At 52.2% G+C, this 26,395-nt stretch overlaps 2 protein-coding genes across 3 annotated transcripts; one reads left to right on the top strand and one right to left on the bottom strand.

The window, feature by feature from the left end:
* Positions 1-10,662: 10,662 nt before the first annotated feature.
* On the top strand, positions 10,663-16,310 carry PITX3 (paired like homeodomain 3; the record flags this gene model as incomplete). 2 transcript variants are annotated; one of them, XM_079536004.1, is made up of 3 exons in its annotated part: positions 10,663-10,768; positions 14,328-14,533; positions 15,747-16,310. In XM_079536004.1, the coding sequence occupies 3 exons, from the start codon at positions 10,663-10,665 to the stop codon at positions 16,308-16,310; spliced, it is 876 nt and encodes a 291-aa protein (XP_079392130.1). The 2 variants fall into 2 exon arrangements, with proteins under 2 accessions (XP_079392130.1, XP_079392129.1); XM_079536003.1 differs by having other exon boundaries at positions 10,663-10,771.
* Positions 16,311-20,333: 4,023 nt separating this feature from the next.
* Positions 20,334-24,464, bottom strand: ELOVL3 (ELOVL fatty acid elongase 3; the record flags this gene model as incomplete). Its single annotated transcript, XM_079535352.1, has 4 exons — positions 20,334-20,755; positions 21,361-21,512; positions 21,940-22,071; positions 24,412-24,464. The coding sequence occupies 4 exons, from the start codon at positions 24,462-24,464 to the stop codon at positions 20,334-20,336; spliced, it is 759 nt and encodes a 252-aa protein (XP_079391478.1).
* Between the last annotated feature and the right edge of the window lie 1,931 nt (positions 24,465-26,395).

The raw sequence follows: 26,395 nt of genomic DNA, 5'->3' as shown, positions 1-26,395 counted from the left end.
CGGGGCTCGCTGTAAATAACGGCGCTGCGGGCTGCGGCTCAGCTGTCTGCAGGGTCCGGGGCAGCAGGACGCGGGGAGACAGCGCCTGGGAAAAGCTCAGCAGCACGACGGCGTTCGGACAGTTGGATAAATGATATTTATGTAACGGGCTGGCGCCTGTTTACAGCGGAGCCGACCTCCCTGCAGCTCCGGGGTGAGGGCGAGCCGGCCCGTGACTGCGGGTACCCGCCGAGAGTAGCGGAGCCGGCCGGGTTGAGGGGGAAGGAGCGAGGGAAGCGCCGACCCTCGGCGGCGGCTCCGTCGGCAGCTGCGAGGGAAGGAACGGAACTGGGCAGTGCTGGGAGGCTCGGAGCAGAGCTGCTGTCGGGCTCCGGGTTCTGGCACGGGCTCCGGCGATGAGCGCGGCCCGGGGAAGCCGTTACCGCCGGCGGCAGAGAGCGGAGCGGCGCCCGACGGAGCGCGGCTGCTCTGCTCTCAACGAGAGCGAGCCCGGGGCGGGGGCTCCGTCTCTTTGCTCGCAGCGGGCTACGAGGCGGCTCGGCCCCGGCTGGCGGCGGCTCTGGGAGCGGCCCCGCGCTGCAGCTGCCGGAGCGGGTTCGGGGGGGTGGCGGGGCCCGGCCCGGTGCTGCCGAATGGGGCACACCTGTCGGCCCCGCGCCCCCGCCGCGGGACAGCTGAGCGGGACGGGACGGGCGGCCCCCCCGGCAGCGCTGCTGGGCTCGGTGCCGCGGCCCCGGCTCACTGCCGCCCGGCGGGCTGCGGGGGGAACTGGTATGAGCTGGTGGTGCGGGAAGCAAAGAGGGCAACCCGGCGCTCCCCTGCCGCTCTCTGCACCCGGCCTGCGGGGTGCGGTGTGAAATGGCTTCGTCCTCGCTGCGGCTTAGGGAGATGCTAAAAGCAGCAGCTCGGGAAGGTATCTTTCAAGAGCGTCACCCTTGATCGTGTCCTGCCGCACCATTGGCGATGGCAGCGAGGTCTTTCACGAGCCCCCTGCTCCCTCGGAGGGACGGACGTTTGTGTAAGCTGCCTTCCTGCGGGGACAAAGAGCTGCTGCTGACTCCGGAGGGACTGGCGGGGCATGGAGCTGCTGCCGGACCTCACTGATAGTTGCAGAAACGGGGCAGGAGGCGGTTTTCGTTACCAGATGGTCGCACTGTGCCGGGTATCAGGCGTTGTGTGAGGGCTCAGGGCAGGGGCAGTGTTTTCGCTCTGCTGCCAGCATTGCACGAGGGCCAGTCTTCGTGAAACACAGCTATATCCTGGTAACTGAAATGTGTACTGTCCCGGGCACTGCTTTGACAACTCGCAGCTCTGCGTTGGCAGAGAAATGTCTGCAAGCCTCACTTAATATCTGTTGCCTTTCTGAAAGGGCTTAATTCTGGCAAATAATAGATGTGAAAACTATGCAACAAATTCACTTGTGCACCTTATAGGAAGGTCAGCAAAAAAGCAATATCTTTTCTGTCTGTCAGATGCTACCAAAACCATGAGATTAAGCGGTAAGGCTAACTTTGGAGACTGCCAAAAAGAAAGAAAGAAAGAAAGAAAGAAAGAAAGAAAGAAAGAAAGAAAGAAAGAAAAAAAACAAAAACAAAAAAAAAAACCAAAAAAACCCACAGAAACCTGATCAGGGAGAGTGCACCGAAAGGAAGATGAGATGTGCTGGGGACATGAGCTCTCTCTCGTGACCTGGCACATGTGCCCCAGCTCTGGGGACAGGGGAGGTCCTGGGCTGGGAATTAAGTCCCTGTAGGGATGGCTGGTGGCCTTGCGCCATGTGTCCTACAATGGGGCAAGACCACGGAACCGGGAGCAGGAGCTGTGGCGCTGCTGGCTGCCTGAACGCAGGAGGCTGTGGTTTGCTTAGGGCCTGGCTGATGGGAGAAGGTCCCCCCACTTGCTGTGCAGTGCTGGGGTGCAAAGGCATTGAACTGTGCCAGCTCTGGAACCTGGCTTTGGGCTGGGGCACAGTGCTGGGCTACCCGTGGCTTGCCTTCCATCTGCGCTGCCTGGCACCACAGCTGGGGCTGGGGAAAATCCTCCGGCAGCGCAGAGCTGGGATGCAGGCAGCAGGAGAGAGAGGATTTGTGTGGCTGCACTGTGCCTGCTGTCCTCCCTTTGTGTGCCGGCACCCCTGCCCTCCGCCTGGCTCACCTCTGAATATTAATGCCTCTGGCAGATTGGATAATAATGTGACTGGGAATTGAATGAAGCTGGTTATTAGCTCCTGGCTTGCATGGGACATTTAAGGCAGCCCTGAGGCTGCTGATGGAGGTGCAGTGGGTCAGGTTGTGCTGCAGCAGGGGCTGGCTCTGCACCGATTGAGACTGGCAGTGCCACCAACTCCTGTGGTCTTTGTGGACAGTCCCAAGTGTGCTAGGAAAAGGGGACGTGGCCCGGTGTCACAGAGGAGAAACCGAGCTCTGGCAGCGCTGAACACCCTGCAGCCCTGAGCCAGCAACACCACCTTGCTATGATGCTCTGCACTATCTCCCAAAGCACGACTCCACCAGAAAATAGGCACTTACACCCTTCTTATCCATGCAAAAGAGCAGGGGAACCTGCTGTTAAAAGTTAAAGAGTTAAAAGGCAGGAGCTGCAATTGATTTTGTACATCTGATTCTTCAACCTTTCAAGGTATTCAGAAAGGCGTTGAGGTGCTACAGCTACTTGTGACTTCAGCTGGAGCAGAACTGCATTTGTCCAATTAACCCTTCAGAAATTACCATCCGAGCTTCTGTGAATGAGCCACCTGTTTGCAAACCCTGTCCAACAACTTCCACCATCCCAGTAGCCAACAGCCTCAGACTTGTTAGTGTCCCCAGGACGGAGCGTGTACTCGGCTGTTTCTCACAGCCCTCCTCCCGCAGCCCCCTTTATTTAAATGCCATAATTTGCTGCTAGCTGAACCTCGGGGAGGGTTGGGCTGGAGGGCTCAGCTCCAGCGGCACTGCCTGCAGACAGCACAAAGAGGAACCAAAAGCACCACCATCAGGGCTGGGAACCCTCAGCCTCTTCTCCCGGTACCAATTCTGTGAGGCCAATTTTTAGGAGATGCCGGCAATAACCATACAAAGAGATGCATGAGAGTTCAGCCATAAATCATGCTGACCTGTCTGTGTGTGGACGTTTTTATTTACTTGCCTTTCTGAAAAACAAATAAACAGAAAATGCCTCCCAAATAAACCAGCTCCCCACTTGGATTTGAACACGCTTTAAAAGAAATCCCTTTTGTTTTAGCCATTTTTTATTTCCTGTTTGTTTCTGAGCTTAGACTTGACAATGAAAACCACATGAAATTCCCTTTTTGTTCCATCAGTTTTATTTTTGGTGCCACAATATCCAAAACTTCCACTTCTGCAGGATTTTTTTTATTTTATTATTTTTGGTGGATGCGCACTTATTGCAAGGTTATTTTTTTTAAGCAAATGCATTATTATTATTTTTTTTTTCCCCGTAAAATGAAAGTCAGGCAGTCTTGAGGACGAAGTGTACCAGGGTGTTTAAAGAATACTCGTGGATGTGAGTGATATTCGTTGAGCTGTAAGCGCCGTGCTGGTGCAGCTCCATAGCTAACCGGGGAGCAATCCCACAGGCGAAGTACGGAGCAGCGCACGACCGTGCGTCCCGTTGGAAGCGTTTCACAGCATCGTTCTGGCAGCGGGCGCCGGAGCTCAGCTATGGCGGGGCTGTGGCTGTGCGGTGCTCAGCGCGTTAGCCGGTGCGGGCTGCCGGCGGATCGCGAGGTGCCGAGGTGTCCCTGCAGCGGGGGGCTGCGACCCTAGCCGCTCGCAGAGCGCCTGTCTCCCCCTGCCTCGGCCCTTTGCTCTACACTGCTTTGATGGGATTGCCCGCGGGCTGGGCTGAATGAGTAATGACGGATCTGCAGCTTTCTTCCTTACCCACCCAAATGCCTACCTCCCAGGGCTCTGTGTGGGATGCGGCATGGAACAGATGGAAAAAACTAAGGATTAAGAAAAAAGCTAACGAACAAAAAACACAGTCTTTGCACACGGTCCCCAGGCAGCGCAGTGCATCTCAGGACCCTGACGTTCAGAGACGAGTTTCGCTGCTTCCCTCGTCTTTGTGCCCACAGATTCTCACGGACACACAGCAGTTTGCTGTGGAGCCCTAAGCCCGATCCTGCTTGCACAAGGCTGCGGGGCTGGGGCCGGCCGTGTTTGCAGTGGGGAGAGCTGATTATCCCCTCGATGTCTGGGTAAACAGCTGACCTTCAGGGCATGGTGCAAGGGCCATAAAGGTGTGTGTGGGGGGGGGGGGGATGTGGCAGTGGGAGCTCCAGCAGCTGCCGAGTGCCTTCCCAAACAGGGCTAGCAGCTCCGCACATCTTTTCTGTGCTTCCTCAGGATGCTGCACCCTGAGCTCCCCCCTTGCTGCATTCAGACAACAGTGGAGCCAGGCAATGGGACGTGCATCCCTTGCAGCCATTCAGGCTCTGCCATCACTCCACCGCCAGCCCCAGCTCCGCACAGCTATCTTACAGCAGCAGTCCAGCTGTGGCACCCAAGAAAGATTCTCTCTAGCTGCTGTTTTAGGCAAGTTCTGTTTATGGCCGAGTCAAACTTCTGTAGGCAGGATTTATGGCAGAAGCACTGACTGACAGCTTCACAGAGCACCAAGGTCGGAGCCGCATGCAGGGTGCGACGTGCTGGCGGCATGGCCGGGCCTCCCGACCTTCAGCCCGCCTGATTAGGGGCTTTCTTCAGCTTGTTTACTAATTGTGAGAGCTACTGCCATCCTCAGTAGCGGCTGAGTCATCTGTTGCCCTCCATCTGCATACAAAGCTCTGAGGCAGCCTGAACCGCATCGCTCTGGCTGTCTCCTGGCCCACCCTCCCCTGATGGGCCAACTTTACAGCCGCACAGATACCAAAAGGCACCGGACCACCTCCCTTTAATTGCCGCAGCAATCACATCTGCACACACACTGAGCAGCAAGCATGTAGGCACGCTGCTGCCAGGCTTGGTCGCCACAGCTGCTCTGCTCCTGCACACATGTGGGCAAAAGTGCCATGTGCACAGGGACCTGTGAGCAGAGCCCCCTCCCTGCTCTGTGTCGGCTGCAAGATGCTCACTGCCAAATTTCTCCCCTAAATCAGCCTCTTTCTGCCCTGACTGGAGCAATTCATTTCTCTGCACCCTTTGAGTGCGCGCAGCTCCCAGCACTCCTGTGCTCCAGAGCTTGACGTTGCCAGCAACTTTGTGCAACTGCAATTTGTTATAGCAAAACGGAGCCTCCGTTGATTTGTTTTGTTCCAGATGCCTAACAAACAAATGGAGCTGTAACAAAAATGCAGCTTTATTAATGTAACTACAGAGCCTGTCAGAGGGACAAGCACAGCCCTGACTGATGGAGTCAAGGTGCTGCACCCAGGAAGGCAGCTGGACACAGCCCTGTGCTGCAGCTCCTGCAAGAGTGCAAGGAGTGCAGAAAAACCAACTTTGTAGGAAAGCAGGCAGGCAGTTTCCCCCCGCACTGTGACTGGTATCTCCTGCCCTTGGATGCCATTTCAGAGCCAGAGAGGTAGACTAAGGAGCTCTGCTAGGGTGCCTGGCCATACTGCTTTGGCACGAGCTGAGCAAAGGCACTACCTGGTTCCCAGGACACCCCCCCAGTGCTGCCATGCCACACACAGACCTGATGGAGTGGGAGCACCAGGGAGAACTATTCCACCACATGGCTCACTGTTAATCCATGGTGCAGCCAAGCAGGACATATCCTTCATGAGCATTTTTTTTTTTCTTTCTTTCTTTTCCTGCAGACGTGGGTACAGAACTGTCACTCCTTGGGATGCTCCTACTGTGACAGTCCTGCATGAGACCAATGCATTATTAACCCTCTTCCACCCAGAACAACCATTAGACTGTTCTCCTCTGCTGCAGCTAGAGGCTCACGCTCACCTTATGGGCTGACCCCAGCCCCATAGGGCACGTCAGGCAGTGTCCAGCAAGGCTGTACGTTTCCCTAGCACCTCTTATCTGATGATCTGGAAGCACTTAAAGGAATTTCACTTTGTTGCCTCTCCCAGTTCAAACAGGCTTTTTAACATCATTTCTGCAACAAGGAACAGCATCCCAGAGCAGCCAAACAGTGTTACCTATATCACACACCGAGTTGTGCGTCTCCCCATCTTCTCCCTGCCTGGTCTGAGTTATCAGAAACTTTTCCAGTAATGAAGAGAGAGAATGGGTACGAAGCAGCAGCCCTCACAGCCAGCCCACATGGGACACATGACAGTGTAGCATGCACTGCTCACAGTGCTCTTGCAGCTCAAATAACAAGCTCCAAGCAATGAGGCACTGAGAACCTCGGGAGCACCTGGCAAATCCTGCTGATGAAATAGAGAGAAAAAATATTTCAGGCTTCAAAGAAGTACACGCTGCTATGAAAATGCCCCACACCAAAGCTCAGGGATTAGCACCACACTGCAAGGAACAAATAGAGAAATTATAAGCAGTGACTCAGCACTCACCAGCAGTCAGTGATCCATCAGTGAGCTCTGTGCACCTGGAAGCACTCCTCAGGCAGCCCAGGAGGCAGGCATGCTGCTCCCCTGTCCATAATGGGGCTGCACACTGGGCAACCGTTTTGCTTCTGCTGTTTATCTTCCAGTGATAAACGGTCTTGCCTGGTTCCTGCTGCAATTCCATTAAGATTAGAGATGTAAAGTTACACTGTGAGGTTTAGCAGCAGATGACCCCGCTCTCCCTGTAGTCTCAAGAAAGAGAAGATTTACTCTTGTCTCACATTCCATCCTTGCTCTCTAGCTGCAGGAAGGAGCCCTCGAAGGCAGCACATCAGCTCTCAGTTCAGTGCATGATTCCTGTGCCAGGTGCTCTCTGGCACCGGAGACCCTGACCTGCAGCACTAGCATAGCACTGTCCCTGCATGAGCACGTGGGTTGGGAAAGGACAGGGCAGCCCCAGCATCTTTCCCTCTGGTATGAAACAGAGGCAGGGGCTGCCCCACTGCAGTTCAGCCTTCCTGGACCCAAGTATGGACAGGCAGTTCAATTTCCTGACAACGTGTGTAAATAACCAAGAGGCAGAGGGGGATGCTGACAGCCCAGGCACTAGGCTCTTGCTGAAGCACTGCACCCACACAAACAGCCTCTCCTGCAGGCAGACCTACTGGGGCCTTGGCTCTGCAAGCACATGTGGGGACGTGGGTGAAGCACTCCTGCCAGACCCCGAGCCTCCCTCTTGGGTGGGCAGCACCACTGTAATTAGCCTCACTTAGCTTGCAGTCAGCCTAGATGGTTCCTTTCCACTCCTCAAAAAAAAAAAAAAAAAAAAAAAAAAAAAAAAAACCCAAAAAAAAAACACCCACAAAAAAACACCCCACAAACAAAAAAACACAGGTGAAGGAGTCTCTGCTCCTGGACGATGGAGCCACTTGTTACTGAGATCCAGGAGAGGAGGTGACAAAGACCCCATTTGATCCTTCAGGCTAAGTGAATATGCCAGCATCACTGCCCCTTGTGCCCGCTGCTGCTGCTTCCCGCCAGCAGAGAGGATGCATGGGCTGGCAGCTCAAAGGAAATGCCTACTTGGTGTGAACTGGGAACCTGTATCTCAGGAGCAAGGAAGTACAGAAATGGAAGGAGCCACAGTGCAGGCTGGAGTCATGGGTTATTTTACAAAACTGAAAGCTCTGAGCAAGTCTGGCTCCATGGAACACATGCAAAAGGCACCCCTAACAGAATGGTTCATAAAGTGAGAAAGATGAAGGCACAGATGGAGTCAATAAATCCAATGCTATCGAAAAACACTTCTGAGGTGCTGATTCCAGCAGCTCCCTGAGAGCAGACATACAATTTGGTAGAAGTGCCAGAAAGGTTTTGGATCAACTTTCTTAATGTCTCTGCCTACAGAGGGATCTATCCAGTATGGAACGAAAGCTCCTTTAATTAAATCCAACAGAGCTGTATACTCTGAGGTAATACCTATAGCCTTTATGCTGGCAGAGGTGCTGGCCCTGGTGAGCATGAGTGTGGGGCTCTGCCCACAGCAACCCTCCATGGCCACACTGAGCAGATCCTTCTCCCTTCTGTTTGCTGTACCCATATCAAGATGAGAGGGCCCTGCTTGGTGCTACCACATAGGATGCATGCAGCGGGTATGCAATCACACGTTCCCTCTCTGAAGCTCTCCTAGTTTTAAGTTCAGTTCAAAGAGCAAACTTGCTCTTGAGTCAGAAGCACTAGTTTCAACCTGAGCGTGGGCCATCTTTAGAGCCAGTGTTAGCCTGATTCCACAGCACATCCCTGCAGCAGGCCACATTGTGCCTAGTCCTAAATACTGGGGCTGGCTTACCCCAAGCCCGGTGTCTCATGTTGTCATTTACACTTCCATACAACCAGCTGTGAGATGCTCCTCTCCTGGCTTCATAGCTCCAGTTTGCACAGATGAAACCTGTGCAAGACAAGCACAACACTTCAGGCACACAGGACACTGCACGGAGGATTCTGCCCTGCACATAAAGCAAAGCAAAAGGCTGAATTCCTCCTTAAATCTAGTCCAGTGCGGAGTCAAGCCCTCAAAAAGAGGAAATTGTGCTTGACAGATGCAATCATATGCAAATGGCTGTAGAAGAGGGGAAATTATCATCTACAAACATTGGGCAGAAATTCCATCTGCCGCCGCCTCAAGAAGGGCTCTTAATAAATTCTGAGACAGCAAAGTGACACACATCTTAATCAAGACTTAATCCAGGGAATTAATTCACTGTGCGTTTCTGCATAATTCCAAGAGCAATGCTAAAAGCCATGGCAATATCAGCAGCAGATGGACTCCCCCTACTCTCTGCAAAGGTATTAAAGGAAACACAGCCCCATCACATCACATCACGCTGTGTGCGTAGGGCAGAAAGCAACAGGGATGTGGGTATATGGTCTGCAACCAGCAAAGGTCACCAAAGGCTGGGGAAAGTGGTGAGCACGGAACTGCTGCTCCACAACCCAGGCCAAAATGCTTGCAGGAGGCAGAGCTCTGGAAAAACTGGCACTGGGTTCTACAGAGATGCTGCTCTCAGAGTGTGTCAGAGCCAGCACTGAGGTTTGGGAGTGGTGGGATGGGAGAGCTCCAGGGAGCAGGGGGGAAAGCACCGAGGCTCTCACTTGCAGCAGACACCAGCAGGGTGAAGCACCAGCTTCCAGCCTCATCGCAGCCTGGGAGAACTTCACAGGTACGATCTGGCCTTGCCGAGGTCCCAGCAGCAGCCCTGCTCAGAATGACAGGAGGCTTTAGACAGCTCTGAAAATACATTCTTAGTCACTGTCATCCAGCTCCAAAGGAGGTGCGACAGCTCTGTTATTAATCTCTTGTTTACATGTTTAAGCGCTCGCACAGCCCAGCTGAAATGCGACCTTCGCTCAGTTTGGCCCTGGCACGCGTGGACTCAAGGGGCCGTGCAGCCCTCCACCAGCCATTCGGTCTCCACCACTGCCCATGCCCTTGTTTGAGAATCCCAAGTGCCCGGTCCCAGCAGCACGCACCTGCAGCCATGCTGTGTCAACAGTTGTGACACATCAGCAGGAGCTGCTGCAGGGCCAGGGACTGGAGGGGTGTTGGAAAATGCAGGCACTGCACCCAGCTGCTCTTCTCCAGGCCTTCAGAAGCCATCAAACCAGCACATTAACCAGACCATAGTGCCACACGCAGCAGCATCATGAGCTGGACTTCAGGGCCTACAGGGCTAGCTCACTTGCCCAGGTGGCAGGGCTGGACTGCTAGCACCCAACACTTCCCACCTGCCTCTGTGAGCCCCCAGTGCTGTACCACAGAGAGCAGCACAGGATAGGATAACTGACCCGGGGACAAAGAATGATGAAAAAGGGCAGTCAAGAAGCCACAGCAGTGGGAGCTGGGGGCAACTCCCAACTGGGATGCTGTCAGGTCAGCTCGTGGGCACAGATAGCACTGGGGAGCCTTTGGCTGAGAGGTGCCAGTGCTTGTCCCCAGGCACCCAAGGGCATGTAATGTGACTCCTGTGTTAACTCAGGCTCCAGAGGTCCTCGTTTACCCAAAAGTATTCCACTTGCAGTGACAGAGCTCGTGGCAGCCTCTGCGCAGTTTGGCATGCCTTCCTCCTGGTGCCACACAGTTTTCTGCATGTGCACGTCTGACCATTTGTGCTGAGGGTATCAGGAGAGCCTCAGGGCCCTGGGCACTGCCTGTGTCTGAGCAACTTGCTGGGAGGTGAAGGAAGGCCTGAGGAAGCTGCAGAGGGAGGCTGGGAGAGCGGGATGTCTGGGGTAGGTGCTAACAGCCCTTGGCTGGTCCAGGACCACTTCCTCAGATCTCCGTTACACAGCATGCTCCGGCGTTGCTATTTTGGTCTGAATGTCACCTATAAATTGGAGGCTCTTTCTCTGAAGGCTGCAAATAGAAGTGTTACTAGATCATCTTTGATTTATAGGGGAGCTCAGCAGAAAACCTGGCATCTCCATTTTCCAGCCAGGAAACCCAGAAGGAGTCCAAGGATCACACGGGGATCCTCGGCTTTCCCTAGGCCTCTCCTTAGAGGCTGGACAGTCCCTTTTCACGTGGACGAGAAGAGGTCATGAGTACAGATCCAACTCCCTAACCACCCTGTGCCTCTTTTTCAGGTTCCTCCTTTGCCACCTCCTATTCCCGCCCCATGGATTTCAACCTGCTGGCAGATGCAGAGGCTCGCAGCCCAGCCCTGTCCCTCTCGGATTCTGGCACCCCCCAGCACGAGCACAGCTGCAAGGGGCAGGACCACAGTGGTGAGTGCAAGGTCCCACGCTCCCGGTGGGCAGCATCCAAGGTGCAGGGCAGAAAGAGAGCAGGGGGAGATGTGGGACAAGCATTGCTGTGCAGCAGGAGCTGCCCACCTGCTCAGATGGAAACTTTCCATGCTTTGGGTTAGCTCCAGGCTGAACTTCTCAGGTGCAGCCAAAGGGAGACAATGCAAAGCTCCCTGTGCAAGGGGAGCTGAGGGCTGGGGACAGCCTGCTGCTCCCTGTGTAAAGCCTCTGGGCTCACCCGCTTGCAGAAGCTAATCAGTGTAATGATGCAGATTAAAATTCCCTGGAGCGAGCACCACGAAGGGTGCTGCACCAGAATAACTATTGTTCAGAGAACCCAGCCACTGAATTCCCTGCTGCACACGTACCTTAGTTGGGCACATCCCCAAGCTTGGCGGCTCCTCATCAGCTGCTGGGACACACAGCGCATCTCCATCCAAGTGGCTTCCCAGTCGAGCCCTGCTCCCCACACAAAACTGCCAACTAGGGAGCAGACTTTTTTTCCATTAGGCGTGAACTGCTAATTTCAGCTATGACTGCAGGAGTTTCATTGAGTGGGTGAATGTGCACGGGATGTATTTCATAGCCTATTTTAGGTCAACAATAAATGCCAGGTGCCTGACTACGTCACTCCTCGCTGTATTAAACAGGCTGGAAATAAAGCATCTGAGGGAGGCAACTACATGCTGGCATTACCTATACACAGGAGCTGCTGCCTCCTGCACTCTCACCAGGCAGCCTTACTTACCCTGGGCTCCGCTTCTTTCATCTGCAGAGCAAGGGGTGCTGAGGAATGGGGTAGAAACCCGGTCTGTCTTAGCTCTCCAAAGTCCTCCTCATCCTCTGATGGTGCTGAGTGTTTGCAACAGCCCCTCCTATTGGATCTCATCAGGCAGGAGAGCAAGGAGAGATGTATTCCACAGCCAGCTCCTCAGTAGGGACCCAGGGCAGCCCACAGGGACCTTCCTTCTCACAGGGTCCCCACCACAGCACACCCACGCTCTGCTCTCTTTACAGTACACTTTCCCCTACCTGGAGAAGCAGCAGAAACAAAGACAACAATGAGCAATGTTGAGGAAGAGCCGAAGGCAGCAAGCGCAGAACCAGAAGGGATACCAAGAGGGAGGCATAGTTTCAGAGGTTTTTCCAGACTCAGAGGCAGTTTTACTACAGCTGCCTGGGCTTCCTTCACAAGATTTAGAGGAAGCCCAGACCTAGGGAGCAAGGAGGAGATGAATACAAGGTGCTTGCTTAGCTCTTCCACCAAGACACAGTTCATTAGCCGGTGGTTTTACTGTTGTTGTTCGCTTTGGGTATAATTTCTCCTTGTGGGAAGAGGGGCAGCTCTCTGCAGGAACTTCTGTTTTGGGCACAGCTCCTATTTGGCAGCAGCCTCTTTGGAAACTCACGGATAAGGGCTCCTGGGGGAACACACCCGATGCATGCATCAGGCTTTTAATTAACCCAGACTTAGCGGATGAGCAAACAAACCAAATATTGTCCCTTCATCTGTACCAAGCTATTCCCAATAACTAACTCAAACATGGTTCCATCACTGCCTTTTTAATGCGTTTTGGAGATGAGCAATGAAGGAGTTTTCCTCTTCCAACTCTGGCTTAGAGCGTTGAGCTAGAGAAATCAGACCTATCCCTTTGGCAATAACTGCTATTCAAAATAAAACTAAAATACCAAGAGCTTCCAGCAGTCCTGCTGGAAGGTACTCCCATATGAGGATGCTCATGGTAGTAAGTAGAGCACCATGAGGCTATAGCCAGCCCCTACAGATCCACTTTTCAGTTCTATGCCTTCTTCTATTTCAAGAGCGTGCTTTGAAATTCCTCATTCTGATCCAGCCTAGCTGGAAAGCCTGCTGCACACTGGCAATAGGAACAGGAGATCATGCCTTCCCAGCCAGCTTGCATTACAACGTACCTGGAGTTCCTGTATACCCAACATAAGCATTAAGCCTGCTACAGACCTGCAGGCAAAGAATGGGGCGCATACAAGAACTCCGCATTGCTTCAGTGTTTGCAGTGTGTCCAATGTGTGTTTTACCCCACAAGGGGTGGTGCCTCACTGACACATGCACCGTGGGAGCCCTGCAGCTCCCTCAGAGGAAGGCAGGCACAGGGAAGCACGGCTTTTGCAGAAGCCACAGGAGAGGTTTCTGAGCTAACAGACTGAGTGATCAGCTGCTTTTCAGACTCCCTCTTAGGGCTCCCCTCTTCCATTTGGTTTCTATGGAACTTATTTTTGAAAGGCACATGCATTGTAGCTGACGATCCCTTTCTTCTCACCTGGATGTATTCCAGGCTCCTGTTTCCTTGCCCTTCTGCATTTTCAGAGGTTGTACAGGATAACTTCCACGTTAGGACTTTTTTTCTGGACTTTAAAGCCTTTTAGGCCAGCTTCCACTTAGAAAACCACAACCAAACAAAAAGTCCGTTTCATCTAAAACAAGCAGAGCAGTGCCAGGATTTTTAAAAAGATTCTTCTCCCAAACACAATAGTTCTGCCATTGTTCACAATGATCTCAATTTGATTTTGCTGATATTCCCAACTGGAAAAAGAGCACCTCCCCTCCCTGCTGAAAACCAAGTTCTCAGTTGGAAGTATCTCACCCTGCTTCTTGTTCAGAATAAAGTAGTGGCAAACATTAGTAGCTATTCATTTTCCCTGGAAGAATTCTCTTCTATGGCAACTTCTCTTGGCTCCTGGTAGAACTTTTTCTAAGACATCAGCTGCTGTTTTCCTCCATTCACTGCCGAGAGGCTCAGCTGTGACATCTGAACACAGAGAACATTTGCTTGCAGGGTGCGGGCTGTGGCACAGGGAGGCACTTGGCGTGGCCGAGCTGCTCACCTCCATCCCAGCTCAGCGCAGGCAGGCACACTGAGTTCCACACTTGGCAATGGCGGAGGCTGAGCTGCACTTTGAGGATACACATCCACACAAACACCAATAGTTTCAGGACATTCACCAGAGGGGCAGCAAAAGAAAGACTCAGTCGCTTGGATGGGGAACTCCAAGTGGGAAGACCAGCGGTGAGAAGACAGCAGATGCTGGAATAATTTAAGGGAGGCCTTTTCCTACTTTTTAAAATTAAGTGTTCGTAGGTAAGAAAATATCAGGATGGACAGGGGGAAAGGGGAAAAAAAAAAAGTCTGTTTTCCTTGGGTTTAGTTAATTTAAGAGCTTCAACTTGCCATCACTGGAAGTGTGCCTTTCCCCAAGCACTTCTCCCCAAAAGCGCTATTTGATCTTTAGTTGCATTATGAATGACAATTTCTTTTTGAATTTTTTCTAAAGGGACCCTTAGGCAGAAAGATTTCAGCACAGTAGGAAATAGCTGGCCTGGGAAAGTTCTGCCACCACCACCCATCATCAGGGTGACAGAGGAAACCCAAGGGCTGCCTGGGTGGCTGTGCCCATCCAGACAGCAGTCATATGAGGGCAGTCTGTGAGGGGCTCCCCAAACACAGCCAAGCCCCCACATTAACTCAGGGGACCTCTCCCATCTTTGTTTTGCATACAGATACTGAGAAGTCCCAGCAGAACCAGACAGACGACTCCAACCCTGAGGACGGCTCACTCAAGAAGAAACAGCGGAGGCAGAGGACTCACTTCACCAGCCAGCAGCTCCAGGAGCTGGAAGCCACGTTCCAGAGGAACCGCTATCCTGACATGAGCACCAGGGAGGAGATTGCGGTCTGGACCAACCTGACGGAGGCACGAGTGCGGGTATGCACACCCCTATGGGGCAGGAAACCAGCTGTCATGCAAGCCACCAAGTTGTCCCCAAATAAGGGGCACTGGAACATTTCCCCACCTTGAAAGAACCTCACAAATAACTCCAATCGAGGTCTGATATAGCCACATTCACTCACTGGCTGCACCTTCCTCCCCAAGCACAAGATTGGGATACAGGGGTACCCAAAGCCCAGGCTGTGCCTCACTGAGCCTCCCCAGCCAGCTGTCCTGGCCCACCAGATCCCTTCCTGGTGGTGCCATCATCCCCAGCCTTACAAGAGGGCACCCTCTGGGGCTCCCCAACTGCTGTGCTGTCACAGGCACAGCATGGCAGGGCTCCAGCTGGAATGAGAGCTTCTCTCTGCTGCTAGAATTATGAGTTAGCAGCACCATGAATAGCCTTCCAGCAGCTTCCATGCTCTGGGAAGTTATATTGTTTGAATCCCTCCAACACTAACAGATTTTCCTGTTAGAAGACAGAATTCTAGCGTTCCCTGAGCTGATATCAAAGCAAAAAAGGTTGTCTCCTCAACTAAGCAGGCTCCAGCTGCGTCCCTGAACACTTTGCTCCCAACCCCTGCTCCTGAGCTGTGCACAGTTGGAAATACAATCTCAGCTTTCCTTCCTTTCCTTCCCAAGAAGGGCATTTAAACACAGTAGGTCAGGCAACACACAGAAGGCAGGCAGCAACAGAAGCTGTCTGTTAGCCTCTATCAGGGCACAGACACAGGTTTCTGCCCTTTGGAGCAAGCTGGAACCAAAGCTGGGCCAGGCTCTTGGTCACTCCTTGATCTCCTCCACCAGTTAACGCCAATCGAACACAGTGCAGCTGCAGTGCCCAGGGTCCACAAGTCAAAGCTACAGCAGAGACAAAAGAGGCTTCCTGAGGTAGTTCCTGAACATGCTGCTTGTACAGGACCAGCACTACTGTCTAGCATCAGCATCCACACAACAGTGTGGGCACCATCTTTAGATGGCCTGAAACACCTAGTGTTATTCTGTGCACTCTTCGCATCTTGCTTGGATTTTGATCAAGGTAGTGACTCCCCAGGAGATGATCCTGAAGCCCAGACACCTCACTGCAACAAGGGATGCCTTGCCCAGCATCCCTAGGTACAGACCCAGCACTTCACCCACTCTTGGGCTGGGTAAAGATGCCAAGGGACAGCCCAGAGTGACTCTCCACCTCTCTCCTCTCCTACAGGTCTGGTTCAAAAACCGCAGGGCTAAGTGGAGGAAACGGGAGAGGAACCAGCAGGCCGAGCTCTGCAAGAACAGCTTTGGAGCCCAGTTCAACGGACTGATGCAGCCCTATGATGACATGTATTCTAGCTATTCCTACAACAACTGGGCCACCAAAGGGCTCACCACCAGCCCACTCTCGGCCAAGAGCTTCCCATTCTTCAACTCCATGAACGTCAGCCCCCTCTCCTCCCAGCCCATGTTCTCCCCACCCAGCTCCATCGCCTCGATGACCATGCCTTCATCCATGGTCCCTTCTGCAGTGACTGGCGTCCCGGCCTCCAGCCTCAACAACCTGGGAAACATCAACAACCTGAACAGCCCAAGCCTCAACTCCGCCGTCTCATCCAGCACCTGTCCTTACGCCTCCACAGCCAGCCCCTACATGTACAGGGACACGTGCAACTCCAGCCTGGCAAGTCTGAGGCTGAAGGCCAAGCAGCACGCCAACTTCACTTACCCGGCGGTGCAGACAGCAGCTTCCAACCTGAGCCCTTGCCAATATGCCGTGGACAGGCCTGTATGAAGTGCTGCTCTCTGCTGACTGGGGACTTGACCTTAGCCTGACACAAGGAGACCTTTAGCCCTACAACAGCGTACATCCTGCAGAGTGAGAGTGGAAGCGAGAGAGAGTAAAAGAGCACGAGAGAGCGAGAGCTCACAGCAGCAGGCAGATGGACCTCTACGAAGATTTGTCTAACTATCGTATGGTGAATTTTGACTGTCTTTCCCCTCCCAGTCTCCCTCCCTTCCTGGCCACCAAATACTTACCCTCCCTGTTGGTAAGGAAACCAAAACAGTCTGCTGGAAGCCCCATGGGGAAGCAGGAGCCCCAGCAGGCAGCGTGCCTAGCTTGTGGGAAGCTGAGCTCAGCATATTTTGGCCTGGCCCATCTAAACCCCCTTCCCCAGCACAGCTGGGTGCCACCACAGTGGGCTGCAGGGACGGGGTGACATGAGGCTGCTCTCCAGTGCTTGGCCAACCCCATCCTTCTCCCCCCACAAACACAAAGGTTGGTGCAGAATATCTCACCCATCTGCTTATTAGGCAGCCACTCATTGTCTTGGCTGATTGGCATCCTATGAGAGCACATCTACAGGCATGGCCTTTCAGATTTGAAGCCTTGAGGAACTGAGAGTCATAAGGATATAAGATATGTGCATGCATATATACCTATATATATACATACACATATATAGACCTATATTTAAAATACACCATTTTGTACAGGAAGTAACCTGTGAAGTAGACCTTAAAAACAAAAACCCCATAAAGCAAGCATGTCCACCAAGATGATGTGCTGCCTGCCATGCTTCACTGCTCCACTCATTTCCAGTCAGACAGGAATACCTTCACCAGTATACATCCAAAGCATCCCCTTCTGCAACAATCAGCTCCCCCCTTGCACATCTCCATCCCTTCCTCAAATCCCATTTCAAAAAAAGGAAATAAAATAAAAGTTGGCACAGTCTCTCTAAGGCTCCTGCCTGCCTGGTTTTTGAGAGTATGACCCAGTGTCTGAAGATTCAAAAAGCAAGCACCAACATTGAGTCCAAGCCTGGGGTAGACGCAGGCTGAGCACTCCGTGTTGAGATTTCCCCATCGCGCTGGGTGGGCCAGTGCCTCTGAGTCCCTGCAGCACTCCTGGCTCCAAAAAACACCTCCAGTAGGGGCTGCAGATACCTGCCCACCCCTCTGGCCCTGCGCTGTTTCTTTCAGGAAGGCTGTAAAACAGAGCTGCTCTCCTGGGAGGTGCGTGCACAGCAGGACCTGTAGCTTCTGCCAATGCAGAGGGACACAGTGGGGTTCCCCAAGAACTCAAGAAAGCTATGTAAGCAGCGGGTAGTGGGATGTCCCCACTCAGTGCAGTCTCTTTCCACATGGGGCACATACTTCAGTGGCAAGCACAACCCTGATACATCAGCAGGACAAACCACTCCGCGTGGGTGAATGGGGCAGGCAAAACTGGGACAAACCAGGTTTCTGCAATGTTGCCAGCACAAACAGAGGAAGCAAACTCTGTTAGAAGGGATACTTGCTAAGAGACAAAGAGCATAGCCCTTTTTGTGCAGCATATAAACCACTTCATCTTTACCATAGCCTGCTGCACAGAGAGCAGCTGCTGCTGAAGGTATTGGTGAGCAGATGCTGAAAGCCATCACCGATCTCAGTCCAACACCGCTATGGCTAAATTATGCTTTGCTCTGAGCTAACCCAAATTGAGGAATCCCTCTACCAAAGCAGCTACTGCTGGAAGAACAACTCAAACTGCAATGTGCATGCAAAGATTGAGCATCAACATCTAAAGCACATAGCACATCCAAAACAAGTCTGAACTCTTACCTTGCTGCTAGATGCCAGTGATGCTGAGGTTGCTTCTGTGCCTTCACCCTGAAGCCTCCCCACCATGCACACGTACTGTGCTTCTACGCTGACTCCTTTGCCTGCCCTGGCTCTCCTCCCAGAAGAAGGAGCATAAGTCCAGCCCCTCTCATTCCCTCTCCTCAGCTGACTCTGACCCCAGCTGTACCTAATCCCCACTGATAGCCACAGCTAGGTGCTACCACAGCTCTCTCCAATGCCTCATCAAGGCACAGGGTCCTTCCCACAGCTGCCCCTTCCTGTACTTTCAGCACCCCCCCTCACCACCACACTGACTTGAGTGCAGGTGGGAATACAGCACAGCCAGAATCACCTCTTGTGCAGTCAGAGTGAAGCACCACACATTGCCCAGACCCAGCAGCAGCCATACGCCAACTCTGAGCTGAGTGCTTTGTACAATGGCACCAAATAACAAATGCATCCTGGGGAAAAAAAAACAAAAACAAAAAAAAACCCATAAAATTTGCAGACATCACAATGGTCAAAAACAAATAACAAAGTGATCAAATTGGCAGCAGTGAGCCCTAGGAGGGATCTTGCGCCTTCTGGATGCCACTTGCCTTTCTGGTACAGCTGAGATCTGGTGCTCAGCCCCTCAGCACTTCCCTAGCTGTGTCTCTGGTGCTGCTGCCCAAGCAGGCAAATTCTAGCAGGCTCCTGCTCATTCTACAGGTTGTCACTGGACACTTCCCAGTCTGCAGATACAGCATGCACGTGTTCTCCTCCATCCAAATCGTTGATGGAAGAGTTGAACAAAACCAGCCTCAGGACAGATGTCCCTGAAATTCACTCATCATAACTCTTCCTTTCAGTAGTGAACCACAGATAACTCTCTGAGTAAAGATACCCAATGAGCTTTGCCCCCACCCAACATCCCACCTACATCATGTTTTAAAGCTCTCTCGAGAGTGTAGAATGTGACACAGCATCAGAAGCCTTAAAAAATCCTTAAAAAAAAATCAGTGGCAGCCAGGGCTCTCCTTCCCCACATCCTTACCTGCCATGGGAGCAAAGCAGATTACTTTGTCCGGGCTCTGTACGCTTGTGCTACTCATCTCCTCTTCGCTCTTTTTGCAGTGCAAATGAAACACTCTGGGTGTCTTTGTGCCTGCTGAGCCAGGTGTGAGGCGTGCTGCTGCCACAAGCCAGCCAAGGCTCGCCTCTGCTAGAGCCCTTCCGTGGCGAGGGCAGCTGTGTGCAGGGACAGAGGGCCTCAAGGTGGGGAGGGATCTGGGGAGCTGCAGGCAGTGGTGGAAACGCCCCACGGAGAGACAGAGCCTGTGGTGCCGTGCTGTGGCTGAGCAAGCAGGACGCAGGGAGAAATTAGTGCTTCCCACACCACTCAGAACAAAGGCATCAAATAAACAAACCCACACACAACAGCATTTATTTTAGTCATTTTCAGGCATCACCATTGCCATTTCCAATGCATCCAGAGAGGAGTTCTCAGACCCTTCTGCCTCCCACCCATGGGTCTGTCCCTTGGCAGGGCCCGCAGCAACACCTGGTCTTACTCAGAGCCCAGGCAGCAGCTGTCCCAGTCAGCCTGCTCAGCACTCTCATGATAATAACCACTAACATTCAAGTGATTCATTGTGTGACTCTAGGTGTAGCCTTATGGGAGGTGATGTTTGAACCTGTGTCAGCATGCCAAGCATTTATGGCAGATTGGGTAAGGCTAAATGCCTGGGCTCAGCTCAGAGGTCTGTGTTACTTCTCAGCTGTACATTCTGTGCTCTGCAAACAGTTGTGGAGAGAAGACTTGCAGCCACTCATTGCTTTCCTTGTATTAGCAGAGAGGGGTCTTCATCGCCAGCAGAACCAAGAAGAACAGCAGATGAGCTAGAGCATGGTTCCTTCCCTCTCTACTTTGACAGAGTGAGCCCAAAACTAGGCAGCATCATATGGGCCAGGATCTGGACCAAAGGAGTCTCCAGTTCTGCCTCCCTCTTCCTTGCATTGCACATGGCAACCTATGCCTCACTTTGGCAAGTCCCCATTGGGAGGGAAACATGCCAAAGGCCAATGCATGAGTTAACCTGAAGGCTTTCATCCACAGGGACCTTCACCACCCCCCATCCCATCAGGTACCTGAGCTCAACCCAGAAATGAATAGTTCCCCTTTCCCTCACCTGCCTCCCAGCCTCCACCTCCTCCCTCACCAGTTTTATTCTCCCTTCAATTTCTGAGTGCTTATCAGGTAAGACTTGGAGAAGAAGTTACAGAAGAGCACCAAATAACTAAGGTACATTATCAATGAAAAGGAAATGCTAGGCCAACTGCAAAGGCAGACCTCATCCTCCTTCCAGAAGATGAGCAAGATGCACAATATTACACCTATTGCCATCTGCAGAATCTGTGAAAAGGTGATTGCCATGGCAATCCAGCGGGGTAACTGGAAGCCCGCTGCTCGCACGGTGTAGTAGGAGTACATGACAGTATGGATAGTGAGGTTTAGGGTGATGAACCAGCCGCCACCTGACAACATCTCCTTGTAGCAGTACCAGGAATAGATGAGCGTGAGAATGTGGTGGTACCAGTGGAGGAATATGAGCTTCTGTTTCCGGAGAACAATGAACACGGTGTCACCTTGGTTGGAGGAGAGGTGCATCATCAGTCAGGCAAATCACAGAAGTTATGCAAGCCTCCAGGTGAAACAGAATGAGAGAGCTGTAATGCTACAGTTATTACCTGGCTTGAGCCCACCAAGACTAGCTTCATGTCAAATTTGCCCATATAGGCACCTGCTGTTCACAGGGGATAAACTTCCTACTGACAGTTTCAACCCCTCTTTGTGTTTCTGCAAGCACTTCTGCTCCTAACAGACTTGACACTTGCCAATGGAAGCGTTGCCACAAACACTTCAACAGGCTCCTAGAAAAGAAAGCTCTTGCAGGTTTGATGCAAAAAAACCCCATGGGGCTGCACGTGTCCCAGCACTCCCCTATCTGCTGCTGTCTTCCCACTGCAGAACAGCCTATTGGCTTGAGAAGGTGAAACCAGTGTAAGAACATCAGGCTGTACCCCTGCAGAAAGACTACACATCATCTAGATTGAGAAACAGGAAGCAAGAAGAGTGAGTGACGTGCAAGGCAAAACAGTCCTGTTCTCTGACAGAGTCCTGTGAAGAAAAGCCTGCTCATAAAAGCAAAGGAGTTCTGAATATGTTGCAAAAGGAGAGATTTCAGACTCACCCAGTTCCAGGACTTTGCTCAGTATAAATAAATAGACCCATAGCTTGCAGATGGGGTCGACATAAAAGAGTTGATTGCACACTGACTGTTTAAATCCCATAGTAGTCAGCATGAAGACCATGTGCTTCCAGGTGCGATGGGCCCCAATGGCGCTGCAAGAAAACCAAAGGAGATCTGAAAGCTGTGTCCAGTTCACCCTCAGAAGGCTTCTTTGCTATCAGTTTGTACATTTCATGACATCTCCAAACAGACCGTGATCAGTCATTCCAAGCCAATTTGTGCTCGAAGGCAGAGGTGCTCCTCTACAGCCAGGGCCTAGCAAGGCAGGAGGCTTGCTCAGTACTCCCTCACCAGGCTGAAGACATGTGGAGATGAGGGCAACGTTGGCAATGTGAAGTCTACTTCGCAGAGCACAGACTGTGGCTTTCTCATGGTCTCTGTAGGAAACCAGTACCAAAAGACTAGACTGTTTAAAACCAAGTATTCTAGACTGATCATTACATCCTGCATGGCAAAATAAAATAAATAAACAAACCAGAGCTAGAACTTGTCAGGTAGTGCCAGGCTGAGAGTTCTTACCTGAATAAGGCCAGCCCCAGGGACCAGAGGGCCAGTGGCATGCGCAGATTGTAGCCTCTCCTGTCCTTCATTAAATATTGGACTCCAAAGATCAGAATCACATAAGCTACAGAAAAAAGGAAGGTGTTATACCTGCAAGAAGAGAAAGAGCAGTTAGGGAAAGAGCCAGGCTGAGTTCCTCTTTGCAGTGGAGTTCTGTGGCCCCAGCAGAGTTCTCAACAAAAAATAAAAGAATAAAACATCGCCCATTCTTGTGTAAGTGTTGGGTTTGGTCACAGGAAGCTTCTCCTGGCAGTGAGCGAGGAGGAATCCTGGGATCACAGGTGAGAGCAGAAGCTGCTCCAGCAAGCAGGCCCCTGTGGGACAAGGACATGACAACCTGCAAGCAGGATCCTGAGCAGACAGGTTGATGTGTTTTGTTGCTTTGTGCACCTGTGCATTGTGCAAAGGAACCAGTTGCAGTGCGGAGGCTGAGCAGGGCTGTCCCCCTACGGGCTCCACCGTGCAGTGGGATGAGAAAGCAGTGGAAAGAGAACCAAACAGAGCAGAGGACCTGGAGCTGAAACACGGCCCTAACAGCACAGCTCTCACACGCAGGGTGAGCAGCAGATTCCCATGGCCCAATACAAAACCAAGCCCTCGACTGCTCTGCAGGAGCAGATTCGGCAGCCCGGTGCTCTGGGGTGAGTGTTCCTTCCGCCACTTTGCTGAGCTCACCACAGCGGAGCTCTCTGAGCAGGCGACCCCAAGCACTGCAGACAGCCCTGCTCCACCTCCCAGCTGCTTGCCAAGAAAGTGCAGGAGGGCAAAAGAGATTTGCAACTATTCCAGGAGCCATTACATAATCAAGCATCTTTAAAAGCTAGTCCTTAGCAAAGAGCTGGGGCACATCTGCAGGAGCTAATCCTGCAATCGTTACACTGGGGCAAGGATGAAGAGCAAAGCACCACCTGGTTTGACCTCAGGCGCTACTGGAGCATAAACGGCTGTTTAAGCAAGCTGCGGTGACCTGACTTCAATCCCAGCAGTGTGTCAGCACCGAGGGGCTTCGGTGAAGAGGCCCGGGCTGCCGCCCTGCCCTTCCAGCCCGTGCTCCGGTGGTCTCAGTGCTAACAAACTCCTGCCCGCGGGCTCAGGAGCCCAGCCCCAGCCAGCAGAGCCGCTGGCGAGCCATTCTCCGCACAGCAGCGCCGCAGATGCAGCCGGCGACTTGCTGAGGTCCCCAGCCCTCCTCACTACAGGTCCGGGACTGTCCCCTCCCGGCTTCCCCTGCTCGTTACGCGCCAGCCTGTCCCCTCAGACACTCGGTGTGCCGTCCCCCAGGGCCAAGTGCCGCCGTAACAGCACATGGAGAAGAGACTGGCTCCCAGCCCCGCCAGGTCTCCCCTCGAGCCGCAGCTGCACCGGGCTCCTCGTGGCTGGGAGTCACCGCGTGTGAAAGCGAAAAAAGAAGTCAGAAAGGCTTCCTCTGGCTGAGAACAACTCCCTTTTCTCCTGGCGCTCGGGAACCAAACAGGCTGTCTTCTCCGAAGTACAAAATTGCACAAGAGCCAAACATTGCTATAAAGAAGGTAGCAATTACTGTTTGTAGTCACAGAGAGTTAAACTGAGAACACCTCGAGTAAATGCAAAGCCACCTTCTTGCTGCAAATTCGTTTAGGTAAGAGCCATCCCTTTGTTCCAGAAAGTGAAAAGCAGTAGGAAGCCAGAGTGAAATGTGGACAGGTTCTGAGGAAAGTACAGCAAACCAGTTACACACTGGAAGAAAGAAGGCGACTTGTAGGGGTTTCCCCTGCAGTGAACAGGAAACACTGAGGAGGTGCATTTATTAAAGGTATTATGAGGACAAGAAAACTGTGGGCAGCAGTGAGAAAAGCAAGTGAGATCTGCCCCTTGCTCTTCAAAAGGTAGAAAATTTTCAGAACAAGATGTAACTGAGCTCGATGTATTTCATTATTGTTCAGCTGACTTCTGAGTGAATGCATAAATGGGTAAAGCGAATTCTCCAAACAGGAAGAATTAGTTTAAGCAAGAGCTCCATATAAGAAGAGGAGGCTACTCTTCAACATCTTCTTTGAATCCAGCAGAGCAATTGCCCATCGAATAATGTTTACGACATCAAGCCACTGGGGATATTCTTGAGGAACAAGCTTGGCTATTCAGGCTGAGAGTGCAGGCACCAAATTATTCGACAGCAGCATTTTGCTGCAGGTTAGGGATTCAGCCTCACTGCAAACACAGGAGCTTGCGCTAGCAGATGTTTTTCATTCTCACACCGCAGCTCGGTCAGATAGGGACATCTTCCAACGCAGGTCAGGACCCGCAGCCCCTTTTCCCAATAGTTTCGGGCCATAATTTCCACTTTCTCCTTCCAGCCCTCCCCCGCCAGCCCCAGCTGCTCTGCCTCATCCCCGCACGGCCGCCGAGACGCGCCCCAGCCCCTGTTCCTACAGCATCGCGCCCAGCACTCACCAGTTCTCCCCAATCCACCTGATCGCCTCCCGCTCGTTAAAGCTCTGCTCCATGTCCTCCAGCGCCGACGGGTTAAAGCCCAGCACCGCGCCGCACGGTCCCGCAGCTGTCCGCACCGAGCCGAACCCAGGCACCGCCCCGGGACCGCCCCCGCCCGCCCGTCGTCGCCTGGAGCTGCTCGGCGGCGCGGAGCGGGGCACCTGCTGCTAGCAGTCCCCGGCCTGCGCTATGCAGGTAGGTTTCGGGGTTAGTAGTCATAATGCGCTGAACACAGCACGCCTAGCTGTGCCTCCAGACGCCGCTCCTTCAGGCTCCTGTGTTCCACCCGAGACTTCCACCTGGACGCCCGTCACTGGGCTGGCCACCAGGCGCTCAGCTCTGTGCCATGCGCACACCCCGCTGGTGGCACTTGGAGTCGAACACCGTACAGACACGGAGCTCCAGGGCACCTGAGCCCTCTTCGCTCTGCCAGACGCTCAAAGTCTTCACAGTTTCTCAGGGCGTTGCCTGAAAACTGAAACATCATTTAAAAAGCTAGGTTGCCAAGATTCAGCATTTGCTCAGCAGGTGTAAAGGCTGGTTACATCTGTGCAATGGAGGGCTTGCTAAACTTCAATCTGTTGCACCCACAGAACTAACAATCCAGGATTTATCTGTCCAGAAACACAGCCAAAATCAGTCCTTATGATCAGTTCTCTCTTGCTTTCAAGAGCTGCTGTTTTTAAATCTGCAGTTAGCTGCTGTGCTGCAAGGTCAGGGCATTGGACGTAGTGCTCTCTGCCCTGCTGTTGTCATCAGCTTCTGCTCATGACCTCACGTCGTGGGGGAAAGCTAGTAACAGGAAAGAGCAACACTTGGTCAGTGCTTGGATAACCAGCATCCTGGACAACCTCGTGCTCTAACACACAGGCACTCTTCTCCTCTTTGTTGTTATCCCCACCTCTTCCTCTTCTTTCCTGCCCGAGTGACAATTGCTTGCCTTTTGTCTCTTCCCAATTAAGAGATCATCATTACCATGCCTGGAAGTGGACTTTGGATAACAAAGCATCTGTGAAAACTTGCTCAGTTAAAAAGAGGCTCAGGTCTTCTTCTAACTCACGGAGATACAAGTATAAAACTTGTGCATCAGGGAGGCCAACAAGTGGGTCTGTTGAAGGGTTTGCTTCTCACTGGTCACTGAGTCCCAGCCACATGCCACCTGCCCACTTATCAAGACTCAGTAGACCAGAGCCAAGCACCACCTTCCTGGTTCAAATGCCTTCTTCCCTGAGCTGAAAACTCCAAGGTAAGATAATAATTTCACCTCCAACCTAGGCTCCATAAATAAAGTAGTAGGAAAGATTCTGCCTTTCTTTAGAAGGCACAAACCACAATGGCTTTTGTTAAGAGGCTTCATGCCTACTTCAACAGGGAGGTGCCTGTAACACTTGTAGAGAACAGCTGGGCAGAAAAGCCAGTCTTTTTACAGAAAGGTTCAAAATAAGGTTTTGGCAGGAAAAACAAAACAAAACAAAAAAAACAAAAAAAAAAAAAACCAGCACAGCTGCTTCTTCTAACAGGAAGGAAACGTTTGTCTGGATGAGAGATTTGCTCTGTTCTATCGGGCAGAAAGAGTCTGGCACAGGAATGAAAATCCCGTTTCATTTTGCACCATCCTGACTTATTCCCCTCTTTCCAAAGGACTTGTAGGTTATTTCAGGAAAGTCAGCTTACAGGTTTCTGATCAGCAGTGGTTTTGCCATACTGTGAAGGAAAACAACCATTGCAGAGTTTCATCCCCCTCACCCCACACTCTCTTCCCTTCCTTCTCCTCTTTGTGCCCTTGGCAGAACCAAGCTGCAATTCTCTGCTCAGCTGTTCTGCGCTCCAATCTTTAGCAGCTCCAGTCAAATTCTACTAATTTTTATTTATTTGTTGAAGAAAGCAACGTTACAGAAAAGAAACATCTTGCCTGACCTGAAAGGACACAGCAGAGAACACCGTG

The sequence above is a fragment of the Tetrao urogallus genome (assembly GCF_951394365.1).
Source record: "Tetrao urogallus genome assembly, chromosome: 5".
NCBI lineage: Eukaryota > Metazoa > Chordata > Aves > Galliformes > Phasianidae > Tetrao > Tetrao urogallus.
The sequence above is the reverse complement of the archived record's forward strand: the minus strand, read 5'-3'. Positions and strand labels throughout refer to the sequence as shown.